Source organism: Perca flavescens, chromosome 8 (genome assembly GCF_004354835.1).
Source record: "Perca flavescens isolate YP-PL-M2 chromosome 8, PFLA_1.0, whole genome shotgun sequence".
NCBI lineage: Eukaryota > Metazoa > Chordata > Actinopteri > Perciformes > Percidae > Perca > Perca flavescens.
In genome coordinates this window covers 21700851-21725526 of record NC_041338.1, presented here as the reverse complement: position 1 = coordinate 21725526, position 24676 = coordinate 21700851, and the positions used below count along the sequence as shown (strand labels likewise).

At 38.9% G+C, this 24676-nt stretch overlaps 1 protein-coding gene across 4 annotated transcripts; it reads right to left on the bottom strand.

Annotated features, from left to right (window-relative positions):
• Positions 1–1089: 1089 nt before the first annotated feature.
• On the bottom strand, positions 1090–24090 carry myrf (myelin regulatory factor). 4 transcript variants are annotated; one of them, XM_028585834.1, is made up of 26 exons: positions 23482–24090; positions 15234–15324; positions 14769–15059; positions 14169–14230; positions 11286–11508; positions 11076–11155; positions 10769–10883; positions 9724–9919; positions 9555–9631; positions 9347–9457; positions 9112–9250; positions 7470–7670; positions 7049–7157; positions 6730–6839; positions 6490–6650; positions 6304–6376; positions 5964–6046; positions 5791–5859; positions 5322–5389; positions 5135–5209; positions 4824–5054; positions 4553–4646; positions 4098–4160; positions 3664–3769; positions 3407–3481; positions 1090–3266 (listed from the first exon to the last, which is right to left on the bottom strand). In XM_028585834.1, exons 1-26 carry the CDS (start codon positions 23525–23527, stop codon positions 3186–3188), a joined length of 3030 nt encoding a protein of 1009 aa, XP_028441635.1. In that variant the 5' UTR covers positions 23528–24090; the 3' UTR covers positions 1090–3185. The 4 variants fall into 4 exon arrangements, with proteins under 4 accessions (XP_028441635.1, XP_028441634.1, XP_028441636.1 ...); XM_028585833.1 differs by having other exon boundaries at positions 11055–11155; positions 23482–24088; XM_028585835.1 differs by having other exon boundaries at positions 9145–9250; positions 11055–11155; positions 23482–24087.
• Positions 24091–24676: the final 586 nt, after the last annotated feature.

Below are 24676 nucleotides of genomic sequence, written 5' to 3'. Positions count from 1 at the left end.
GAGAGAGAGGGAGGAACAGAGTGAAAGAGATATTTACGCTTCATATTCTAGCGTTATAGAAAATGGATCTTCATGGTAAATTTCCTGAGTAAAATTATCTTCTGCTTACTTTTAAGGCAAAGCGTACAATTGTTAATTTGTGCAAATGATTAGTAGCCTAATCATTGAATGGTAGGAGTATGACGGTTTCCATTCAGAGCAGTGGTCAGTTAATGTATATGTTTAGGCTGCTTACGCATTCAGTCGGTCTGCGATCGTCTGCTAAGCTTTCTCTCGCTGTTTCAGTACAGCGGCCGTGTTATTTTCTTTTTATTCAAATAATGTGTTTCACGTCATCATACTTCCACAAGAAGCTGCTGCTCACTCTGTATAAAGTAGCCTATGTACAATGCGTATTCTTCATTTTGGCATCAGTAAATCTGTGCTCGACCTCGCGGTCTTTTGAGGAAATCCGTGGACGCGCATCTATCTGAATTAGTTCAGCCTGGCGCGACCTAGTCGCTCCTCCTCAGCCTGGCTTGGCCTTCGTGAAACGCACCAAGCCAGTATGCACAGATTAGACTAGGTCAAGCCTCGCTTTATCAGTTATCCTGGATTTATATTCTGCTTTTGTGAAACAGGCCCCCGGTGTGTGAAAACATGGAGGCCACAATAACAAAAGATTTTCTGCTGTTTTCTTGAGCATCCAAACAGCACATAGCCAGGTGTTTGTTTGTGTTATCTGCAGGGGCCTGTTTTATATATATATCTTTATTCTTCTCTGTTAAACAAAAACATTTTAAAAATGAGTTTCTTGAGCAAAACAATGCAAATCTTTGAGCTGGATAACTTTTACAGGAATCAAAGGATCGAGATGCTTGATGCACAGATACTGTACATATACAGTCTGTCATTAAAACCCAGCATCTTTTGTGATGTAAGTGAGTGATGTTGTGTTGTTAAGGTTAGATATCATCAGGTGCTTTAACAGTTGTGTGTAGTGTGTCAGTCAGCAGGAGCTGATATTAATAAATCTCAGGCTGCCATCTAATGGACAAAGTGAGCAATTAGTTTTCAGTTAAGGAAGCAGTTTGACAATCAAACACTACAGAAAATTCAATCACAAATTTATTTACTACATGCATTTACATAGTATTACAGCATTTTTTTTGACGAAAGGCTTTTAAAAATGTAATGATAAAATGGCCTAAAATGACAAAGTAGTGATATTAAAGTACTCAACGAGTTTTAGTGTTTTGGAATTTTCTCCTAACAAATAGTGCTACAATTAGAAATGCATTGCTATGTGTGTGTGTGTGTGTGTGTGTGTGTGTGTGTGTGTGTGTTTACATGTTTGTCAATAATTTCTCGGCTCCATTAGCTAAAGGTTAATATATTATTGATAATACAACAACCCCAAAACATATCAACTATAAAAACAATATGATAAAACACATCAGATAAAAAGGAGCATTGGTAGTAACAAAATGAAGCTATACAGTTACATGTAATGCAGTTCTACCAGAGTAAATGAAAACAGTCTGGTGCATTGGATAGAGCAAGCAGTTCATATATACAGTGCAAAAAGTGCTACAGTGGTTTCATTATGCTAGCTGGTGCATTATAAATAAGCTAAAATAGTACACTATACCCACCGAAGTCATACAAATTATACCGAAAGCATTTTACAGTGTCCTAATAATATGATAAATTCAATAAACGTTTGTCTGATGGCTCTTTTTCCTATTTAATATTGATTTTACATTTGAGATACACTATTGTATTTTTTTCTTTCTGAATACAGACACATATGGAATATGAATTTAAAAACAAATTTTGACAAATGCAACAAGAGCATGGTGGTGAGAGTAAGTGGAGAATGGCTTTAAAACAAGAAAAGATAATAGAAGAAAACATACATACAATCCAGTTATACTCAAAGTGTTATTACTACATATTCTTAATTGTAAAAGCACAGGAAAAGTATTCAAAACATCCAGAGAAATACATGAAACCGTCCAGTGTTTAATTTTATCTCTGCGGTGTGCGTAACTAAATGTAACTCCTCCTCAGCTTTATGATCGAGCCATTAAAAATGAATTTTCATAGCTGAAGCATTTGAGTTGCCTCTGAGCGGAAATGTATAATTTTAGAGAAATGATTGGGCATGCAACTGAAATGATTTTATGCCATTTATTGCCTTACCAGCATTCTGTCTGGTTAGCAAATACAGTGTAAGCTATTCCAGTGTTTCTATAGTCAGTGTTGGACTTGTTGCATTCACTATCAGATGCTAAGAGCTGTCAGTGTTTCTACATGTTCAGTTCCAGTGAATTGTTTACTTTGTTTATCAGTCTTATCGCATGTCTTCCAGTGAATCTGCTGAAAGTAGTATGACTTGTATGCCTTCATTTTTGGAACGATAATATAGATTTCTGTGTAATAGTATGCATATACATAAACATTTAATGTAACAATTTGATGTTTCACTTAATGTCACAATTGAGATAGCAATACTGCACAGTATTACCTTCTTTGTACAGTGTTTAGTCAGATGCTGCATGATGAGAAAGTCGACTGCCTCCTGGGGGGGCCCAGGATTTTGCCAGTGTGCGCTACTGAGGTACAGTATATTTTCAGTGCGAATTGCAACAATTCACTGAGGCCTTCAGCAGAGGCCAATGATCTTCTTTCCAGTGTATAAAACTATTGAAAAGTGTTTTTGTTTTTAGTCGACACTGATTTCATCGTACTTAGAGATTCATTGTATTAAAAAAAAAAAAAAGTGCAGCATCTACTGTATCTTAGCCTGGACTTTATTTAGAAACTTGAATTCTGCTAAAAAGTATTTCTGGCTTGTATTAAGTATGGACTTGGTGATCATTAATAAAATGACCTATAAACTCATGGACTCAGTTAACAGTGACACAACACAGTCGTCAATTACAGTGATCTAAAACATTTTCAGTGACAGAAAAAAACAGTGTTTCAACTCCAGTCATCACAGCAAAAAGAGATGTCTTAATGCATATACATGTGGAGGCGATAACAGTGACAGGGACAGTGGTATATAATTTGTTCTGTATGAATATCTTAAAAAAATAACGTACAATAATGAGACAAAATCCTATCCTATCACAACAGCGTACAAATGGAACCACAAATGTGGTGTATTGTAAAGGCACTGGGACACATTGTCTTCCTTCTCACACACAGCTGCTTTGAATGATAAAATGGTAGTCAGAGTATGATGAGGTTTCTCCTTCAGTGGCACAGCTTGCCTCACTCTGTCAATGGAAAGCACATGAAGATAAAACATGTATGAATCAATCATTGTCTTTTTTTAAACTAAGTACTATAATAATTGGATCAACAACATACAGGAACCACGCAGCGTCTGAAGCCTCTCATATTTTAGTTTACTTACAGACAGGGAGACACGGAAGTGATAGGTGATGTCCTGGAAGGACAGCACAGGCACTGACCAAAGGTGATGAGTCCCCTTAGAAAAAAGTATGAAGAATATAATGAGTCAGTAAGTAAGTCATTTGATTTATAATAATAATAATAATAATAATAATAATAATAATAATAATGCTAGTTTAACATATTTGTAGTGGTACAAAATGACAAAGAAGGAAATATGTTTTGATTATATGATGGATCATGATTCTCATTATGTACCTTTGTTGATGTACTCTGTCCCCCATAGAGCTCTGTCTCTGTGTGGTTGGGGCATAAACGTCCGTTGGTGGCCCCACATTGTCGTACCCACACGCTGTTCGTGGACCTGCAATGAATTAAATATGCTTGCTGTCTCTTTGGCCTACAGTTGAAATGTAGTGTTTTAGTTGCACAGGTTTTACTTTGTTTAATATCAGCTGACCTGCTGTGCACTGACTACAATAGTCTTGGTAAAGCTAGTTTAGCAATTATTGGAATTAATTCATTGGAAGTGTATCGATGAAAACTTCTTCTCTAGTCTCTATTTTACAAATAATTACTGCCAAATTCCATGGCTCTTGACAGGAAACCTTTGGAAATGATGGACCTGTAAAAGTAAGCATTACCACTGCATGCATGCAGTTATGTAGATAGTGTGATGTTTGTATACTCACGTCATGTGCAAAGTGATTTGTGAGATGGAGGAATTTCTGTTTCCATGGAGTGATACTGTATAGCTAGAGTCAACATAGAGATAAATAGCATCAGCATTAAGCATTAAGACCTGAATTTAAACTGTAATTGTATAAAAGGAAAACACACAGAGAAGTTACAAATGAAAGGAAAAATTCACATAAATGAGTGGAGAAACATTCAGATGCTTCCGTCCAGCGCATGACGTTTCACGTAGTAGTTTGATGACTTGGAAAATTATGTGAAATACATGCTATGGCCTTCACAATCACCAGATCTCAACCCGACTAAACCCCTTTGGGAAACTTTGGACCGAGAAGTAATATAGCACTCTCCACTACCAATATAAAAAGACCTAATTAGTGAATATCTTTTGAAAAAATGGTTTTCATCCCTCAATGTCAACTCAATACTAGTGCAACTTTTAAGTATATACCTGCAGCTTTCTGGTGTTGCGCAAGTTTGTGCTGTGATCTCTTGGTTTGTCTCCACGATATGTAGACTAGTCAGAGAGGGAGCTGACCTTCCTCCTGCAAAAGTAAGAAAAGCTGCACTATGAGCACCGTACCCATAATGTAGAATTCCATTGTATAGTATGTAGATAAGCTTTGTTTGCTGTTGTCAAACACATGGCTTTACTGTGTTTGTATACTGCATGTTATATGTGTGAAGAAAGTGCCATGTCTGGGCTGTGTTTGTGGATTTACCCTTTGTGTGTAGGCTGCGTTGTCTGCGTGGCAGTGTCGGCTGACCTGGGGGCAGACGGTTGGTAGCTCCCACTCCGCCCAGGTCTGTAGGTGCCGGCCTTTTAGACTTGGCAAAGTACAAAGGTGCTGAGGTGTGACTCAGACGGTTTCTATTGCGGCCATCCTTGTCCATTGGTCTGGACTTGGCCTTCTTGATCATAGTTCCTGGTGTGGGAACCAGGCTGCCTAAATCTAGAGAAGGAAGATTTTTAACCTGCATCAAAGACAAATATACACTACAGGAAAACATGTCATATTTCTTGCTTACTTACCTGGTGTGGATTGGTTGTTATTCAATGTCAAATCTATAGTTGATTGGTTATTTATGGCTGTAGTTGAACAGCAAGCTGCAGTATTTGTAAGAGAATGAGAGAAAATGTACAGATCTGAGTTAGCCTGTTGATTTCTATGTTTTTTAAAACTACCAAACTTAGCCAGGTGGTCAGTCACTCCACTCACCTGGTGCAGGGGTGGTGGACAGTGGAGTATATGGACTCCTACGTGAGGATCCCAAAGCAGCTCTGGACCTGCACCAATCAGATGGCAGTACAGGAAGTCAAGAGCATGCTTTCAGTAAAATAATGATACATTTCAAACTCAATTACTTTTACGGTGTATAGATATGTGACTCATAATCTCCTTTCAGAAAGGAATAAGGAAACACCCAACTAAGCAATCAAAGATAAGACTTAAAGAGTAGATCAGAAAATTAAACAATGAAGTAGCAAGAAAGGCAGGTACCATGGGCAGACAGGTGGACAGAAAGTTACAGTGGCAGTGAAGATGGGCATCCAAGAGATGTAGAGAACACAGGAAGGAGCATAGCTACAGAAAGCAGGAACAGTTTATATAGAAAGATATTAATGGAGGAGAGATTGATTTATTTTACTATCAAGCTTAAGCGTCTCTTTCCCTCAAAAGCACATACCCATCTTTCTCTGTGACGTCTCCTCTATGGTGAAGAGTCAACACATAAAGGACGGACATGGAAATGACACTGTCGGGGGACAAATAAAGATCATGTCACTACTGTACGCAGATGAAGCAGATTTTTTTGTTTACCCACCACTCCCTCCCCAAACACATTTTGCTCAGTCTAACCTGAAGGCCATGACAATGACCAGTGCCAGGATGGTTCCCTGCATGAACCTCTGGCTGATGCAGCCTTGATCTGGAGCTGAATTCTACAATAACAACACACAGATTACATTAAAGTTGTAATCAGAATCAGAAAAGGATTTATTGCCAAGTAAGGTGAGTAACACAAGACATTTGCCTTGATGGTTGGTGCATACATAAACAAACATATTACAAATGAATATGAAATAAACAATATATACAAAATAGCTGTTTAACATACGAAAAAGAGGCTGAATGGTTTAGTGCAGAATCCTGCTGTTAACTTATAACACCGTTTAAATACATAATTATCACCACAGACCTTGCTCCCAGGTTTGACTGTCTTCTTCCTGAGTGGGCCACTTCCTGTTCTGCTGAAATAACTCCCTGATTGGCTACATGGGTAAGAAAAACAAAAATAATCTATCAATTCTTTTCTAATCATACAAGATTATTTAACACCTGCCCTAAAGCCAAATTTGAGGCGACTTCTGCTCATTGCTCTCACCTGACAGTACTTCCACTCACGGTGCTCTTCATGCTGTCAAGACGACGTAGCTTGGCCAGTTTTCGGCTCCAGCGCTCCAGTTCATCTATACGAGTCTCCAGGTTGTCCGTGAGCTTACACAGCTCCTTCACCGCTCCCACGTTCTCCATGAAGATAAGGTCCTTTGAAATAAGAGGGAGAGCTGGTAGTGTGTATGGAAGTGATGTCTGTGTACACTGTATGTTTATGTGTTTTCATTACCTTGTTGACCACTAACAGGTTGGAGATAGTTTCTCCATTGGCACACACCACATCACCCCCATCCTTCACTGCTTCAGGCAAGATTTGCTGAACCTCTTGAGCGATCACTCCTGCAGGAGAATATAACAAGTGCTGAAGTGAAAAAGAGCAGTGAAAGCATGACTGCATGCTCAGATACAGAACACACTTGCATAACAATGCACATGGAGAAAAATACGGATCAAATATTAAGACATTAAGATGATAACATGATGTACAGCGTACAAAGAATGAGATGATGGATGCAATAATTGAAATTTGTTATTCGTGAAGTTGTTACCAGTCTCTGCAGTGTTCTCTATGCCCACGGTGGCAGCAAACTCAGGCTTGTATTGATAATGGACCAGCCTCATCTGAGAAATCCGTTTCAAATTGTCTGTGGTGTTGACCTACACACAGACAGAATGACAATGATGTCCATGCAGATGGTATGAAAACACAATGTTCCTGTTGCAGATGAAAATGCTTGAACCAAGAACAATGTAAAGACAAAACTCAAGAGTTCAACTGCACAGTCAGCTGTGCTGAGCATGGGCATTTGGATGACATGATTCATGATGACAAGCACACAAGGCACACAATGACACACTAAAACACACACACTAAAACACACACACACAGACACACACACACACACACACACACACACACACACACACACACGCACTTCCATATACATACACACTGAGTGTCATCCTGACCTCCTGCACATTTTCTTTGGCCCTGATGTCAGACGGGTGTACCAGGGAGCCCATGACCTTCAGGTTGCCATGGACAACAAGGGCCTCATCCGGCCGGTCGGTGTTGATGCCAACTCTCCCGTGGTGGTAGACTGAGTCTGGCAGTTGGCCACGCTGCCACAGCACCTCGCTGTCACTTTCAAACTGGCCTGGGTTGGATGCCTGTAAACAGACAAAGGAGAAGGTGCACAGGCAAACCGTAGTTTAGATGTTTCTAAAAGATATGCCAAAAAAAAAGTAATCCAAATAATTACAATGTTTTTAAAGGAAAAGTTCGACATTTTGAAAAATATGCTCATTTGCTTTCTTGCTGAGAGTTAAATGAGAAAATCAATACCAGTCTTCCAGACAACCAGTAGAGACTCCAGGCAGTGCTCTGCACATCTCCCAGTTAAGAAATGGTCTAACACAGCCTTTCTCAAACTATGGGGCTGGGCCATGGAGGAATGCCTGCTGGGTTGCGGGACCCCCCCCAAAAAAATAAAATAATTGTAGCCAACGGAGCCGCAGCAATGACAGAGAGGCACGCATGTGTCGTGGCTTGAATCAAACAGGTGTCTCCCTCTGTTTAGGCAACTCCATTGGTGTCGCCAGGTTATTTTTTTCCGGGGCTTTACCCCTGAATGTTATGATTGTAGCCCAGAATGTAATTTTAAATGTAGGTAATACAAAGTTTAGGTGAGCAATAATATTGCCACATTTTGTTTAAAGTTCCAGTGAAGTGACGTTTACAGTCTTTTACATTTTACAGTTTATAATGGACGCACTCTGCTGTTGGCATGCCGCGGCAGAAGTGTCATGTTCATGCGCCATGTATTTCTGTAAGTGGGCCCCAGAGGATGAGGGCCAAACATTACTGGGCCTTGGCACAAAAATGTTTTAAGAAAGGCTCTAACACATAACCCCTGTAAAACAACCCCAATTTATTGTTTTTACACTTTTTTTTTGTTGTGAGCTTTAGAGGTGCTGGTAAGCATATTTCATTGATTTGGTTTTGTTGGACAGGCTAGCTGTTTCCCCGTTTCCAGTCTTAATGCTAAGCTAAGCTAATCAGCAGCTGCTTCCAGCCACATATTATCTTACGCATATCTACAGATATAAGACAAGAAAGGTGTATTACCCAAAACGTGGAACTATTCCTTTAAAACAAGCCTAAGATGTAAAGGGTTGACTTTACATTAGACTTTATAGCTTAGTCAGTGTTTAAATGTTATGAGTTTATATATATATTATATAAAATTATTCACCAAATTGTGTTCTCATGTAAGCCCATTAGCTAAAAGTAAATGATTGTGTAGCTTTCAAATAGCTCTAATACTTCTTAAGCTCATGCAGTTAACTATACACTGTAATTACATGTTTTAGACAGTAAGTACAATGACATCGCTGTCCAGTGAAAACAATGTAAAGGCTGACGTTTTGAAGATACATGGTTTTCACAGCCCTGCTTACTGCTTATATTGGATTTCACAATAAGTGTGCTAGGGATCACAGCCACATAGATAAAAGTGGAAAGACAGACAATGTAGAAGATGTTGAGATCTACACAGTGGTTTTGAAGTGCAGAACGTTATGTAAAGTAGACCAAAGGTGTCACATTCACAAGGGATATGATTGTTGTAGGAGGCAGACAGACATGGCCAGACGTTACCCTGACGATGATCCTCTCGGATGCTTGGGCAGCCACAGTGTAGCTCTGACTGTGGGACTGAGCATGCAACGCCACCACCAGCATAAAATACCTGCGATGACAAAAACATCAGGAGTAGATATGACTACTGGAGCTATGACGAGATCATAGTGAATCATATGTTTACATGTGATGACATGTCGTTCACCTCTGGTCAGGGTTCGGTTTGCCCTTCTTCCTCATGTTATTTGCAGTGGTCTCGCTGAAGTGGAGCCTCCCCACTGTGACCTTTGTGACCTGCTCTGAGGGCAGAGTGACCCTGGGAGAAACAAAACACAACATGTTATTCAAAGAAATCCTCCTTTTACAGCTAGATACTGTTCTGTGAACCTTTCCATTAAAGTGTTCAGACTAACATCACTGGCTTGAAGGGTCTCTTGCTACGGTCAGACTGTGACTGCTCCACACTGATAGATTGATTCACGGCCTCCACCTGGCAATGAAGAGAGAAATATAACGTACACTTAATGCTGTGGAGTTAATTATCTAAGTTGATGCCATGTTCACTATTTTGCGTCTGCAAACCTTTACTCCATTGAGTTTGAGATAGAAGCAGTCAATGGGCTGCAGGCCGTCACTTGTCTTGATGTACTTGGGATCTCCCAGCATGCCTATGTATACTGTGACCTGGAAATGATTCTTCTTCTGGCAAACAAAAGCATCATCAGCCAAGGAGAAGTTGAAGCCCTTGTCAGCATCAACACGGTAGGTTGGCATTGGACTGAAGACAGGGAAAGAGATTGTGACATTTGAATAATGTGAATAGATGGCTTATATATATGTTGTAAGAAAAGTGGAAAAACTGCTGCATACTGCAGAGTTTTGCCATTTTTATCACCAGGGGGAGACTCTTGACTGTATTACAGGGGTCTTCCACATGTTTTTAGGTCCAAGCCCTTAGAGAGATGTAAACAGAGCAAATGTAACATATGTAATTTGGTAAAGAAATGGACAACATTTTATAATGTATGTGGTGAGCTAATATGGAGATGGTGACTGATACCCATATTATATTCTTGTGATGCTGACATAAAATCCAAGCCATTTTTTTATGTAAATAAACATCTCCTCATTGGTAGAGACCCCTGCATAGGCCCCTGGACCTTAGTAGTTTTGCCATTTTTTTGCCATTACTTTACAACACTGAGGACTGAGATCGTCCGAAAGACATAATAAATCTAATTTAAAACCAATGAAAACTGGGCTATAAGCTAAAAGTTGTGATGGGCAACCAGATGGTTTTGATTACATATCTGAAAGGTCTTGTGAGTTCATTTTAACCTTCCTCCCTATCTATAGCTTTTTTTTCTATTTTGGCATTGCAAAAGCACCCCTCCTCACGTTGTCTTCCTAAGCCGAAACCCTGTACTTGTTAACTCCTCCGCAGAGCTCACCTCTGAGGAATTTGTAATCCTGCTATTCCATTGCCACTCCCGCTGTATACTTTGAATTATTCATTTAACCAATTATAACTTCTTTAATTTTGGGCTCTGCAGAGTGCTTTCAGCCTTTTCTTCCCAAAATAAAGACTTCAAGATGTACCGACATGCCAAAAATAAATTCCACCCACAGCTCTTTGCAGTTTGCGTCATACAGTGGTGTCCACTTGTTCTGCTGGTGAGGCTGCCACTTAATGCACTGATAGTTTGGGTCCAGGTAGGAGTTGTCTGAATCCTGCATTAAACCTGTGACAAACAGATCAGCAATTAAAGCAAGACAGAAAAATGCAATGAATGTCCGCAATTGTTCTGTAAAAGTCTTTATCTGTGCAAGAGTTAAAGGGTAGGTAAGGGTAGGTAAGAGCAGGTGAGCGTGAGGTAGAGGGGGTGAGGAAGAAAAGAAAGATGCCTGCCTACCTGGTTCTTGTTTGATGATACCTGTGAGGATTTGGGAATTGAGGGTGCTGTTGGGAGAGTCAGAGTGCTTCCTCTTCTTGGCCTGGTGAACAGGGATGCCGCTGTGTGAGAAGATGGAAACACAGTCAAAAGTGGCACACATTTCTACTCAATCCCATCATTCCTTTTGCTCCATACAAACTGGACACCACAACCCTCCCTCCCTCCCTCCTGCATATCTTCATGACTCACTCCTGCCCCTGTGGATGCTGCAGTAGCTGATGGAGCATCTGAGTCTGCTGCATGTCTCCACTTCCGCTTGTGGCTGGACCAATGGGATACTGTGATATCATGGACTCAGGCTTCATGTACATGTCCCGATGCATGCTGGGATAGTGCCCGTGTGGTGGGAGTGGTGGCGTTGGAGTCATGTGACACATGTTCTCTGGTGTCATGGTCCTGATCATGTGAGGATCTAAAAGACACAATGGTGAATAATAACAACAATAATGTCTACATGATACATACTATTACATTTGATCACACATAGAATGCAGCTTTTTCTTCTCAAGACTGATCTGTCCATTCTGCATTTCAGACTGCATTTTTACTTCCCTCTAACCCAAGGGGATAAACCTCTCCCCGGAACGCGTAGCTCCTATGGCGCCATTTTGATGCTACTAAGCCATTACCTCCCGTTAGCATTCCATTGACTGCCATTCATTTTGGCGCCACTTTGACCATTGTTTATTTCTAAAGAAACACGACAATTTATTCGACAATTGTTAAAGTCTTTAACGACATCCACTCTAACACAGATAGTGGCAAAACCTCAGTCTTGGTGTTACTTGATCTTAGTGCGGCATTTGACACGGTCAACCATGACATATTACTAGATCAATTGAAAAACTTGATTGGCCTTTCTGGATCAGTTCTAAACTGGTTTGAATCCTATCTAAAGAATAGATACTACTTTGTGTCTATAGGTGATTGTGTATCTGAGCGTAAAATTATGAGTTCCCTAAGGCTCAATTCTGGGACCTCTCATGTTCAACATCTACATGCTTCCATTGGCTCAGATTATGGAAAACAATAAGATAAGTCACCATAGTTATGCGGACGACACACAACTTTATATAACTGTCACGCCAGGAGACTATAGTCCAATACGAAAACTGACTAATTGCATTGAACAAATCAACAACTGGATGTGCCAAAATTTTCTAAAATTAAATGAAGAAAAAACTGAGGTGGTTGTTTTTGGATCAAAAGAAGAGAAACTGAAAGTCAGCGCTCAGCTTCAAACGGCACTGTTAAAAACAACAGACAAAGCAAAAAATCTTGGTGTAGTCATGGACTCAGACCTGAATTTTAACAGCCACATTAAGACAATAACAAAGTCAGCCTATTACCATTTTAAGAATATATCAAGGATTAGAGGACTTATGTCTCAGCAGAATTTGGAAAAACTGGTCCATGCTTTTATCTTTAGTAGACTTGACTACTGTAACGCCGTCCTTACAGGTCTTCCTAAAAAGTTAATTAGACAGCTGCAGCTGATTTAGAACACTGCAGCAAGAGTTCTCACTAGGAAAAAAAAAAAGTGGATCACATCACTCCAGTTCTAAAGACTTTACATTGGCTTCCTGTGCCTCAAAGAATTGATTTCAAAATACTTCTGCTGGTATATAAATCCCTAAATGGCTTAGGACTAAAATATATTTCAGATCTGTTAGCGCACTATGAACTACCCAGACCTCTCAGGTCGTCTGGGACAGGTCTGCTCGTGGTCCCCAGAGTCAGAACTAAACAGCAGCGTTCAGTTTTTATGCTCCACATATCTGGAACAAACTACCAGAAAACTGCAGGTCTGCCCCAACTCTCAGCTCTTTTAAATCAAGGCTGAAGACCTTTCTTTTTGATGATGCTTTTTGTTAATTTTTGTATACTGAACAGTGAATTTTATTCTTGTATTAAATTTTAATACAGAACTGTACATTTTATTCTTGGGTTTTTATTCTAGTATTAATTGTTATACTGAACTATGATTTTTATTTATTTATCTTATATGTTATTAAATTTATATTTGTTAATATTTTAATTTACATTTTTAATCCCTAATTTGCTCTTTGCTTTTTAACGTTTTGTGTAAAGCACTTTGAGTTGCCTTGTGCTGAAATGTGCTATATAAATAAAATTGCCTTGCCTTGCCTTACATTCGCTGTTTAAGTTTAATTACTAATGTTAACTAGCATTTTAGTTAGCAATAATTAGCCTGCGCCTATGTTATCTCCTTAGATATAGCTACGCGCTACGTCTCGGTAAGATTGGGAATGATTGAGATTTCTCTTGGCACAGCTATCAGAAGACTTACAACTTTTAGACAGGTTGCTCACGTCACATCTACGTCTTCAAGCTCAGTTGGAGGCTGCACAGTAACGCTCAGCCATCACCGGAAAAGTGCTTCTAATAGACTTCACTGGTCTCCGTCCAGAGCAACGGGATCTGTTGGTCCACTTTATATACTGTCTATGCTCTAACCTTAGCTAAAGGTATTTCTATTGTTTCTAACTGGAGAACTGGAGGGATGCCCATCAGATAACACCTCTTCCACACCTTCTCACCAACGGGCAAGACCAATGGAGGTGTGTGAGCAGCAAGAAGTACATGATAACTTTGAGTACCGTTGTTGTTGTTCAACTTGTATGTTCAAACAGGTCAAACATATGCTGGCTCATTCTTTGTGGAAACCCTTGAAATGAAAGCTTGTAAAGCAGAGTTAAACATTTTTTATTTCAGTTGATAAAATCCATTTTCCAGACAAATGATGTAAACTCCTGATTAATAAATGACAGATACACGCTGCATTTAATATATTGATTGGTTTGCACATGAACTTCTTTTTGTCTTTATGCTCTGTTTAAATACAACAATGTGATGAGTAACAGATATTGATTTGGCTGTGACCCACATACACCTTGAATACTTGAATACAGTGGCTTTCTCTGACTCTGTGTCTGAGTGCAGTCTACAGATTAAAGTACCATGTTTTTTATATGTTCTACTTTGTGTGTGCTCTTTGTCAAAATCTTTATACACATTTTTGCAGGGAGAGGAAAAATATGTGTTACTTACCATTCACCTGCTGTGGAGAGTACGGCTCTGAGCTGGAGTCTGGGGGGGACTCAGGTAGTGTCCTGAAAAAAAACCCCAGAAGGCAGTAGATGTTATATTCACAAAACACACTAATATTCAACTTTTAAATCATAAAAATTAAAATACCATGATTGAAGTTGGGAAGCCGTATATTCTTTTTTCTAAACTGCCATTATATGTGAGGGAGAAACTCTCCTTTGGGAACAGAGTGTGTAGACGTTCTTTACACAAGATTGTGTGCGTCAAGACTTCTTCGCAGGATGTAATTTGACTCTCTCTCTCTCTCTCTCTCTGTTATCAGTCTCCCTCCCCCTCTTGACCAGTTAGTTTTTTATTTATACAAATGTAGCTAAATCAAGTATTGATTGCATAATGGGCCTGTAGTATTGTTTGTTGGTTTTGTTGCAAGCTTACAAAAAAGATACTGCGTAATCTGCTGCTACTTCTGCCCGATTTCATGTTTAAATTTTGAGTGTTTGAGCATCTTCAACATTTCTTGAACATTCCTAAGTATCAGCTTGTGCTATACTTTCTCCTACTTGTACTTCTATCCATCCACCTCCTTGGTATTGTGCTTACCCTGGAGCGTAGTGGCCACTGTGCTCAGGCTTGATGTGAGCCTGCTGCTGCTGCTGCTGTTGCTGCTGCTGGTGTTGCTGCTGCTGTCCCAGGCAGAGGTAGTTGTGTCGGAGGCCCAGGGATGGACCTGGGGGGTAGGCGTTCTGACAGTTAGGAGGCCCAGGCGGAGGGGCTCCTTGGCGCAGTGGAATAGGGGGGCTCACACCACACACCAACCCCCCAGAGGAGGACACTCCTGCCTGGGGAGATGAGTAATTTGGTCCTGGGGTGCTGTGGACCTCTGAGAAACAGCTGGGAGAAAAAGAAGAAGAAGAAGAAGAAGAAGAAGAAGAAGAAGAAGAAGAAGAAAGGAAAGAAAAAGGGATTAGCCTTATCAGAAAAAAACAAATTCCTTTGTAACGACATGATCTGATGTTGGTGTATGTTGTTTTGACATTGCTGGGCATTGCTGGAGTCCCTACTGACATGTCAGTGCTATCGTCCTCCTTGCTGATGTACTCTTCCAGGATACTTGTGTCGATGTTGGCTGGTTCCAGAGAACTGATAATATCATGACCTGTGGTGAAGGGAGGGTCGGGAACACAGAGGGGAGATGGAGAGCATCTGGGAATTAGCAACGGGAATCTTTCAGCAACTCCACACACTGACACAATAGCTCTTATTTCAACACAATGTTGTAAGAATCTATCTATCTAATAAGATATTTTTAACTCATATTATCATTCATAGCTTATTTTGCATACTCCTGATTACAACAGTCTAAATATGTGTTAGTAGTCAACATTACAGATCACATACTGATGATTCAGTGCCTCTAATTGCTTACACATATAGACTGGAATCACTCCAGTTGACGGTTACTATTTTTGTACCTCAGCTGCCTTTCCCCATTAAAAAAGAATCACAGTAATAATCAATTAGAATAAAAAAAAAAAAATTAAATTACTAACCGAGTTACTAAACTAGATTGTGTAGTTCCCATTTTCTATGTTCACTACAATTGACATCTATGATGAAGATAACCTAAATCTAAAAGTCTGCTTCTTCGCATTGTGTGTGGCATGTTTTAGATTTGATTTAGTTTCAGCTTTACTTAAAATACTCTTATAAATAGTTAAAAACTTAAAATACTTTTATAAAAATATATATATATATATATATTAGTAATGAATTTCCCAATGCTCCCTTTACTTCACCCCAGGGTCATTTTCACCCTTTGATAGCCAAAGCCTCACAAATCCCAAACACATGACCTCACTTAATCTTAAAACTCCAAAATGCAGAACAAGCACTCGCTTATGCATATATTTAGAAAAGATTAAAGGACTTTTTTATAAACCAGCCTTCTATGCACCAAGAGCATTCAACTCAAATGTTATATGAGAGAAAGTGATGCATTTTCTTTAAAGCTGTCACTAGTTGTCCCAGACTGCAGATGCTAGAAACAGAGTGAGTGTGAGAGAGGAGAGGGGGAGCAGGACGGAGGGGGTGAAGAAGAGGGTAAGGACCTGGTATATAGTGGGTGGGCAGGCAACCCCAGTCTCTCTCTCTCTCTCTCTCTCTCACACACACACACACACACACACACACACACACACACACACACACACACACACACACACACACACACTTTCTCTGATAGATTAAGCAGCTACTCAGTTGGGAATGCAAGGAATTTTTGTGTTAGCATTGGGAAAAAATCTCCTCTTCCCTCTTTTTTATCTTCCACTAATGCTTTACTCTCAGAAACCCAACAGAAACCCAACAGAAATGTCAGTTATTAGTATTATAGTCACAGTTTCTCTCCTAACTCTCTCTGTTCACCACAAATGATTTATCTCATTAAAAATATATGCTTTGTCCCATCGAAGCGCAGAGCTGACAGCATGAACATCTTACAACCTTCAATTACTAAACCCACAAACCAAACCACTTGTCTCCAAACAATTAAATCAAGAACACCCCATATTATATTGTTTACCATTATAAATTCTCATGTTACCATGTTATTGGAGAAAACTTGCATGTTTACACTGACTAGCTTTCTTGACTGGATAGAAACAGATGGTTAATGTCTCTTAATACGTGCCAGTGCAAGGGGAGAAAAGCAGTATAGTTCCCCTTAAATAACATCCAGATGTGCACCCCACCCAAATAGGCGGTAAATTTAAGCTGGCAGGCCTGATAACGAAAAATAGAGGGATGGAGGGAGAGGGGAGGGTAGATAGATGGAGCTTGACGAGAGCAGGGGCAAAAAGACAGAATACAAGTTTGATGGCCAAGGATGGAATGATAAAGGGAAACCCCTACAAGGAAGACTGAGAAGAGAAAATTAAACAGGGCTATAATAAAGTGTCCAAGAGAAATTCAAGAACGAGCGCAGTTAAGTTCAAGTCAAGAGTGGCAGAAGTTCAAGACCCTGATCAAAAACCAAGTCCTCTACCAAAACCCAGTTATGTATAATCAACAATTTTATACTATTTTATATACTACTATTATATATATTATATGTTTTGGCTATAAACTATATACATACATATGACACCTTTAAATTCATTTGACAAACTTGTTAACAAACAATGAATGGAAGTCCAATATTCACTTTCTGTAAGCTCTGTTTTTGGTCTCCACCAACTCCTGATGGACATATTTGGCTCTTTAGCTGCTAAATGCCGAACAGATAAACAATGAGCTGATACTCTCAAGCCCTGTAAAGTCGAGGGGAACTGCAGATTTGACTGACAATTTTCAGCAATCACCCCTTTAGTCACATAATTTTCACGTTGTAATTTGATACATTGTTATAGCACAAAATATTGATTACAGCCACTTCAATTGTGTTGAACCTTTCAAAGATTGGAGCATGAGGAACTACATTTTTTAGATACCAGTGTTACACCTTTATATATTTGTCTAAATGACTTTTCAGTGGAACAACAGTAACATTTATACTTAACACTTAACACTTTCTGCAAACAGATAAGAATATATTGTAGTTATCTGTTTGCAAAAAGTGTTAAGAATATATTGTAGTTGCAAAAATGAATGGTAATCTTATTTGTAGCCTTAATTATCCACCTGCATGAACTCCAATGTATAGGGCATGCCGCTGCATATATTTTAATGACGTTATATTATTAACTACTGAACTGTAAAAAGCACAGGTAAGTTGATCACTGTGTGGAGGCCAATTTTACATTAAAAGGAGGTAACAGGAAGTAAACAGGTGTACAGTTCGGGTGGATAATTTTCAGACTAGACTGTGAAATCACTGGTAAGAAGAAATGTTACAAAAAATAAAATTATGTATATAAAAATCCAAAGCCTAACAAACCTACAAAAGCCAAGGCATTAAAATAGCATTTTTCTAAGTCTCTCATAACTTTTCTGCTGATGAACATGTTCACTGAGAAAAGATATAGTACGTTTGGTGCCTCTTGAAGATACTTTGACCATTGTAACAATCAACAAATCAAACAAGAGTTTTTGCCATTTGTAATGGTTGTAGGAAAGTTATGGGAAATGCTGTCATTAAATGCTATTATTGTGCAGGTAAAGAGTAATAGAAAGATAAATCAAGTAACTGTAACCTCAGAATCACTGAATCAGTTAAGTTTGAATTGCTGTGAACTGGATGTGTAAATCCCCCCGCCCTCTATGTTTTCTCTGTCCAGCTGTGTTTAACAAGGAACAGTGAAATGATTGTCAGTCCAACTTCGATACAGACTGGCCTTTTGAGAGATTACGGGCTGAGAGGCGAGTGTGTGTGTGTGTGTATGCCTGTAGGCATACGCGTGTGTGCATGTGTGTGTTTGTTTGTTTGTGTATGTGTGTGTTTTATGCCACCATTTCAATGCCTGGGTTGTCAGCAGTAATAATCTAAAATGAACACAAACAAAGGACCAAGTGTTTGAGTACCCATTAAACATGATTTGACTTATATCATTCAATCAAATGAACAGCTTTTCCTTACATTCTTCTTTTAAAAATAGTAGCATATAACTTGATTATCTTCCTGTAGAGTTGTGTATGCTATTACTAAGACCACAGGCATGCAAGAAAATTAATTTGAAGAACTTGAAGATGTTTTGCATCCAAATGAGATTTGTACACACTTACATGTGTGTTAATAATTAAACACTTTCAGAGGAACAAAGTCCATCTGATTACCAAACAGCTAGACCAGAATGAACTTGGCTGCACATAAACGCACATATTGTACAGACAGTGAACACTTTCTAAGATATTTAACATCAAATTACACTGAACCAATAATTTAAAAGCTAATTTAAAAAGCTTTACAACTAACATTAAAACAGCTGTTTGTATAGAATTATTTTACGTATTATATAACAGGTAGATATCTACAATAAATTAACAGGTGCTATTAGTCTATATGTCTTACATCTCAATGCACTTATGGATTTTTATTTTCACAAAAATCAACTAAAAATAACCTGACAGATCTTAGTAATGTCCATATAATCAATGTACACAAGCAAACAATCTCTCAGTTGTTCTACAAGATGCTGCACAGTCTATGAATACAGGGATTGTTGCTCCAATGTACAATTTAACACACATACAGACATAAATAGTAAAAAAAAAAGCGTTAGACAGCTCTGACATATTGCCTTAGAGTTATAGACCTTCTCCATTTGTTTACAAGACAGGGTTAAACTGGTAAAAGAATGAAAAGCATCACTATGACACGGTTATTAATTAAGAAGTGAATACAAACACAAAGCCGCTCCTCATGTAGGGACTAATAAATCACAGCTAAAGAGAAGCAGAGTGGACAGAGCGGCAGAGTGGACAGAGCGGCAGAGTACCTGCGCGTAGCCAAAGCATGTTGATGTCCTTGAGATGAAAGCACCTGAAACAGAAGATGAGAAGAACAATTCCTCTCTAATTTTCACATGTTTCCCTACTCGGGCTGAAAGACTTTCTTCTGTAGACCTGAGAGTCGCAGATCAGAGTAACAAATGTGTGTGTGTGTGTGTGTGTGTGTGTGTGTGTATGGCATGCATGCCTATGTGTAAAAGCATATGTGTGTGAGTGTGTGTGAGAAAGGCTCGGAGAGTGTTATAATGAGGATTATTCCTCAGTCATGAGAAAGGGCTGTACCAGGCTACCACACACAGCCCTAGTCGCACACAAGCACTGGTCGCACCGGCGGACCTGGCTCAGGAGATTACAGGAGTGACAAGGCTGGGGCCGGGACACGGAGGAAGGCTGGAAAAAAATCACGAACACTGTGAATGTGAGGTTGAGTATGAGGGTTAGCACTACACAGAATTACAGAACACGGCAAGAGAGAGAAGATGCAAGAAGATGAAGAAGACATCGAGGAGGTAAAAGAATAGAAAGAAGATGTAGAGTAACATGAAAAAGAAGAAGAAGAAGAAGAAGAAGAAGAAGAAGAAGAAGAAGAAGAAGAAGAAGAAGAAGAAGAAGAAGAAGAAGAAGAAGAAGAAGAAGATGAAAGATTGGCATATTATAATGCTCAGAATTCAGTCATGTAGATGAATAAAAAACTGTGTTTTTTATACTATATACTATAGGATGACATTCAGGATGCAGACAAACCCCCTTGCACTCTAATACTGCAGTCAAAGTTTTTTTCCCTATAATAGCCTCTCTTTAAGTTATAACAGACACACATTAACACACACATAAAATTAAGAATTCATCTCCTGAAGTCCAGTTCAACCACAAACAACATGCACCGGCTGAGGATTACTCAGTTGGCAGTCAGCACTGATTGGAGTGAGCCACAACAATGAAAAACAAAACCTACTTGTAAGCACTGGCTGCTCAAAAACAATACATTCATCTAACTGCAATTTATTGCTAAACCTGTAAATCAGAGAAACCGTCCAAACTTCGCTCTGTTTCACACAGGTTTTCCAAGATGGACGACGGCCTTCCCATCCATGATATATAACTACTACTGTGGGAGTACAGCGGGACTTAATAGGAATTTTGATATAGTAACATGTGTGATGAGTTCATCTTCTAAGGGCAATATGGAGCAAGAAGTTGATTAATTCACCTTCAGACATGGTTAGGAGGGGAATATGCTCATTTTCAAAATATAGGTTTTCAGCCACATTAGCAGCGGCAGCCGGTTCTGTGGATAGTAATGTTCACTGCCGTCGGTCCAGAATGAGCTACCTTAACAACTAAAACAGGGTTCAATTTCTACCCTTGGATCCATTATCCAAAAGGTTTGAAATCCTCTTCACCAAATTATTCAATGACAATTGTACACTTGTTCTAGGTTGACCCTATATGCGTTTGCATAATGTCTTTGTCCATTATGACAAATGACAGTAGAGTCAAAACGTTAGTCTGTTTGCACGATTAAAGGCTGCAAGTCACTCAGTGTACTCAGGTTACAAAGCTGCTATCATGGTTATAGGTGCTTATTCTAGTTCATATACATATATGTATATATATACAGTATATATTTATAGTCTAATGTCTGCTGTATCCACATTTATTGCAGGGGCAAAAACAATTTGTCTGCATACATAATCTTCAAAACATTGTACATGAATGTTTCAATTCCAATGCATTTGGTCTTCAGGACATGATGATGATGAAAATGTAGCACAGGCAGTGTGGGTCATCGTTTAATCAAGTGTTTGGTTGACTTAGGATGGGGTAACACAACACAACAGCTATAAATGTCATGATCCTTTTATGTGCAAACATGGTTCTGCGACTGTGAACGACTGTTTGTTGTCTAAAGTGAGTCATAGAGGAGAAGGTCAAGTTTTGGGGGAGGTTGGTGGTTTAACTGGGTTTCTCTCAACAGGCCAGTCTCTTTCCATCCTGAGTCTGCACTATCTCACCTCCTCACCCTGTCTGCTCACTGTCACTCTAATGGAGTCAGAGGGAGAGAGAGAGAGAGCGCCTGGGGAAGGCCAAATACTCGAGGAGAAACACCAGTCTCACCTCATTGTGTTTTAACAGCCACTGGGGCAATGCCAGGAATGTACACTGTGCATTAGTGTGAATGTATACATATTTCACTAATCCTATTAAAACACAGTTTACCAGTGCCGGAATCCATTATAGTGCAGTGTGTGTGTGTGTGTGTGTGTGTGTGTGTGTGTGTGTGTGTACACTTCTGTATAACTGTGTCTCTTTCAGATAAAGGGCAAGATGAACATGGACACTAATTATCTAATATATCAAATTGAAGGCTTATTGATGTTACTTTCTGTCACCAATTTAAATTCAAGGTTGATTACCAAAGGGCTTGATTCCGAGATCTGAGAGAGATATAATGAGGAGTTTGATATCACTAGTGTTAGTTAAGAAAAACAACACGTTAAATCAGAAAACAAGCATCAGTATACTTCTCATGGACAAGATGACATTTTAGTCCAAGCTAAAAGTGGCTGAAATAAAGCCAAAGTAAGAACATCTCTTTTACTCCCAAAGCAAGAATGTAAACACACTAAATCCCTGTCAGAGTGGCAAGGAACCTTTGACAGTCATGGATAGCTGTGTATATTTAAGTCAACACTCTGTGTATACTATAATCAAGTGTTAAGTCTCTCTACAGATAAGTTATTATACATAAACCACAGTATGTGTTTTATGTGCACTTGACTTCTGGAACATTTGACATTAAGTTTCTTTAAAAAACAAAAACAAAAAAAGATGAATTTTGTGGCAAGCTGAAAGTCACAGAGCGCAGTGAAAAAGTCTTTAAACAAAAGTAACAAAATGTAATTGTCTTGCTTGTGATATTTGAAAAATAATTGCAGAAATAAATTCACAAAGGGATTACTATTCTCAAATTGTTACAGATTAAATGAACACAATTCAGTCAAGATCTGTGTATAAGCCAACACACACACCCAAGATGTAGTTAAGAAAAAGTGTTGGTAAATTAGGGATGTAATACAGGAGAAACCAAAAAACTATATATACTATATAAAACTATATGTTGAAAAAAGTTTATTTATCTTATTATTTAAAGTCATAGTATTTAATATTGTATCTTCAACTAGATGATTTTAAGGGGATACACATACATTGGTGGTTTTCTGAACAAATTGTGGATCTATTCATGGTCGTTTGCCTTATGATGAGCAACACTACATCACTATCACATTGCTCATGTCTGTCTCTAACATACACATTGTGCCACAGCACCCTTGCAAAACACACCATTTATCTTGACTTGAATTCCTACACCCTTCCAACTCTCAACCCCACCCTCCTCCACCTTGTTATTTTTTTTTTTACTTTAGGATTCCCCGTTTAACTTGATCTGTTACCCATCACCAGCACTTTTGCTCCCTGCACCCGTTAAACCTCCTGACTTCTTACATTTTTAGTTTTTAAGATGAACAACAGGTAGCTTAAAGTGCAGTGCACATTGTATTTGGGAAACAGCTATTATTATTGTGATGTTAACCACCTGCCATGTGTGCGTCAGAATAGTTTAAACCAGGCTTTGTGACACTGAAGTTAAACTACAGGCTATAATAGTACACCAGGAAAAACTAGATTTGACAAGAGCTTACACTTAAACACATTTAGTTTCGTTATTCGTCACTAAAACAAATAATGTCAAAGTGATTGTAAAAGTAACACAAATCTCATCTTTTCCGCTCTATTAATGTTCTGTACAATGAGTTTTAATACCGAAGTGTATTGGTAAATACATATCATAATCAGATATTCTTACCTTCAAAAAATCTCTGTAACGCTTCTGTTTCATCTACCACGTCCATCCTAGCGGGTCCCACATAAAAAATCCATTAAAGTCCCCCCCTGTCCGAACGAAATATATTCGGATCGGGGAAACTTTCAAACACACATCACGGAATCCAGATTATTTTCTTAGTGACGACTTCTTGTTTTAGTTCACATAAATCCAACGCTTCATGCGGAGAACTTCTTTCTCCTGTTCAACAAGTTGGCACTGGATTGACGTCCTTCAGCCAAACGCCTCCAATGACGCTAAGGTTTAGGCTACAACTTTAAAACTAAGGTGCCAACAAAAATCCGTATATGAACAACGTTAAAAATGTTGCCTTCAGGCGCACCTTCATTTCAGCTCCCAAAAGTAGGGTCATAATAAATCTTTGGCAACAAAAAAAAAATATATATATATCATCAGTCTGTGGAAAAATCGACAGGAAAATATAAGTCTTTCAAAATAAAATAAAAATGTGCGTAAAAGTTGACTAAACTTGACTAAGAAGTCTCTTCTGTTGATTCTCTTCCTCCTTCGCCTCTCCCTCTCAAACAGGATGTGTGCAGCACAGACTCGGAGGAGAGGAGCTGAGGCAGGTGAGGGATGTGCGCCAGGCTGCTGCAAATATCCCCGGACCGCGTGTGTCTCTGTGGTACTCAACAATTGGTTTAAAGTTTAAAGTTATCTTACATTTTATTTTTTAGCAATGTTATTTACCTCATATAAAGACCTCGTACGAGTTGCGACAATTAGTCGATTGATTGGTCATCTACACAAAATTAATCAGCAACTATTGATAATCAAACAAGCACAAATGCCTGAACTTTGCTGGCTGCTTTTTTTTTGTCATATTTGTTAGTAAATTAAATTTGAAAACATCCCTCTGGGCTCTTTGATGGGCGTTTTGAATTATCAGAAATCCATAATATAATCCATAATTAAAATAATTGTAAGTTGCAGCCCTACAAGGACGAAACAAATGGCTTGATATTTGAAACAAATATATTTTTCCTTTCGCCTGGAAGAGGGACCCTCTGTTGCTCCTCCTCCTAAGGTTTCTCCCTTATTTTCTCTTGTATGTGCATTGAGTTTTAATTCTAATAGAGGCTAGGGTGTTAAACTGATTTTTTCTTTGAGCTGCTGTAGCACTGGAATTTCCCCAGGGTGGGATTAATAAAGTCTA

Excerpts from the sequence above, each read along its gene's own strand:
- myrf (XM_028585833.1), bottom strand. The coding sequence starts at position 23,527 with ATGGACGTGGTAGATGAAACAGAAGCGTTACAGAGATTTTTTGAAG. Across the intron at positions 11,156-11,285 it reads CAGCATCCACAGGGGCAGGA|CGGCATCCCTGTTCACCAGG; the intron begins GTGAGTCATGAA and ends CTTCTCACACAG. Across the intron at positions 4,647-4,823 it reads ACGCAGCCTACACACAAAGG|GAGGAAGGTCAGCTCCCTCT; the intron begins GTAAATCCACAA and ends TTACTTTTGCAG.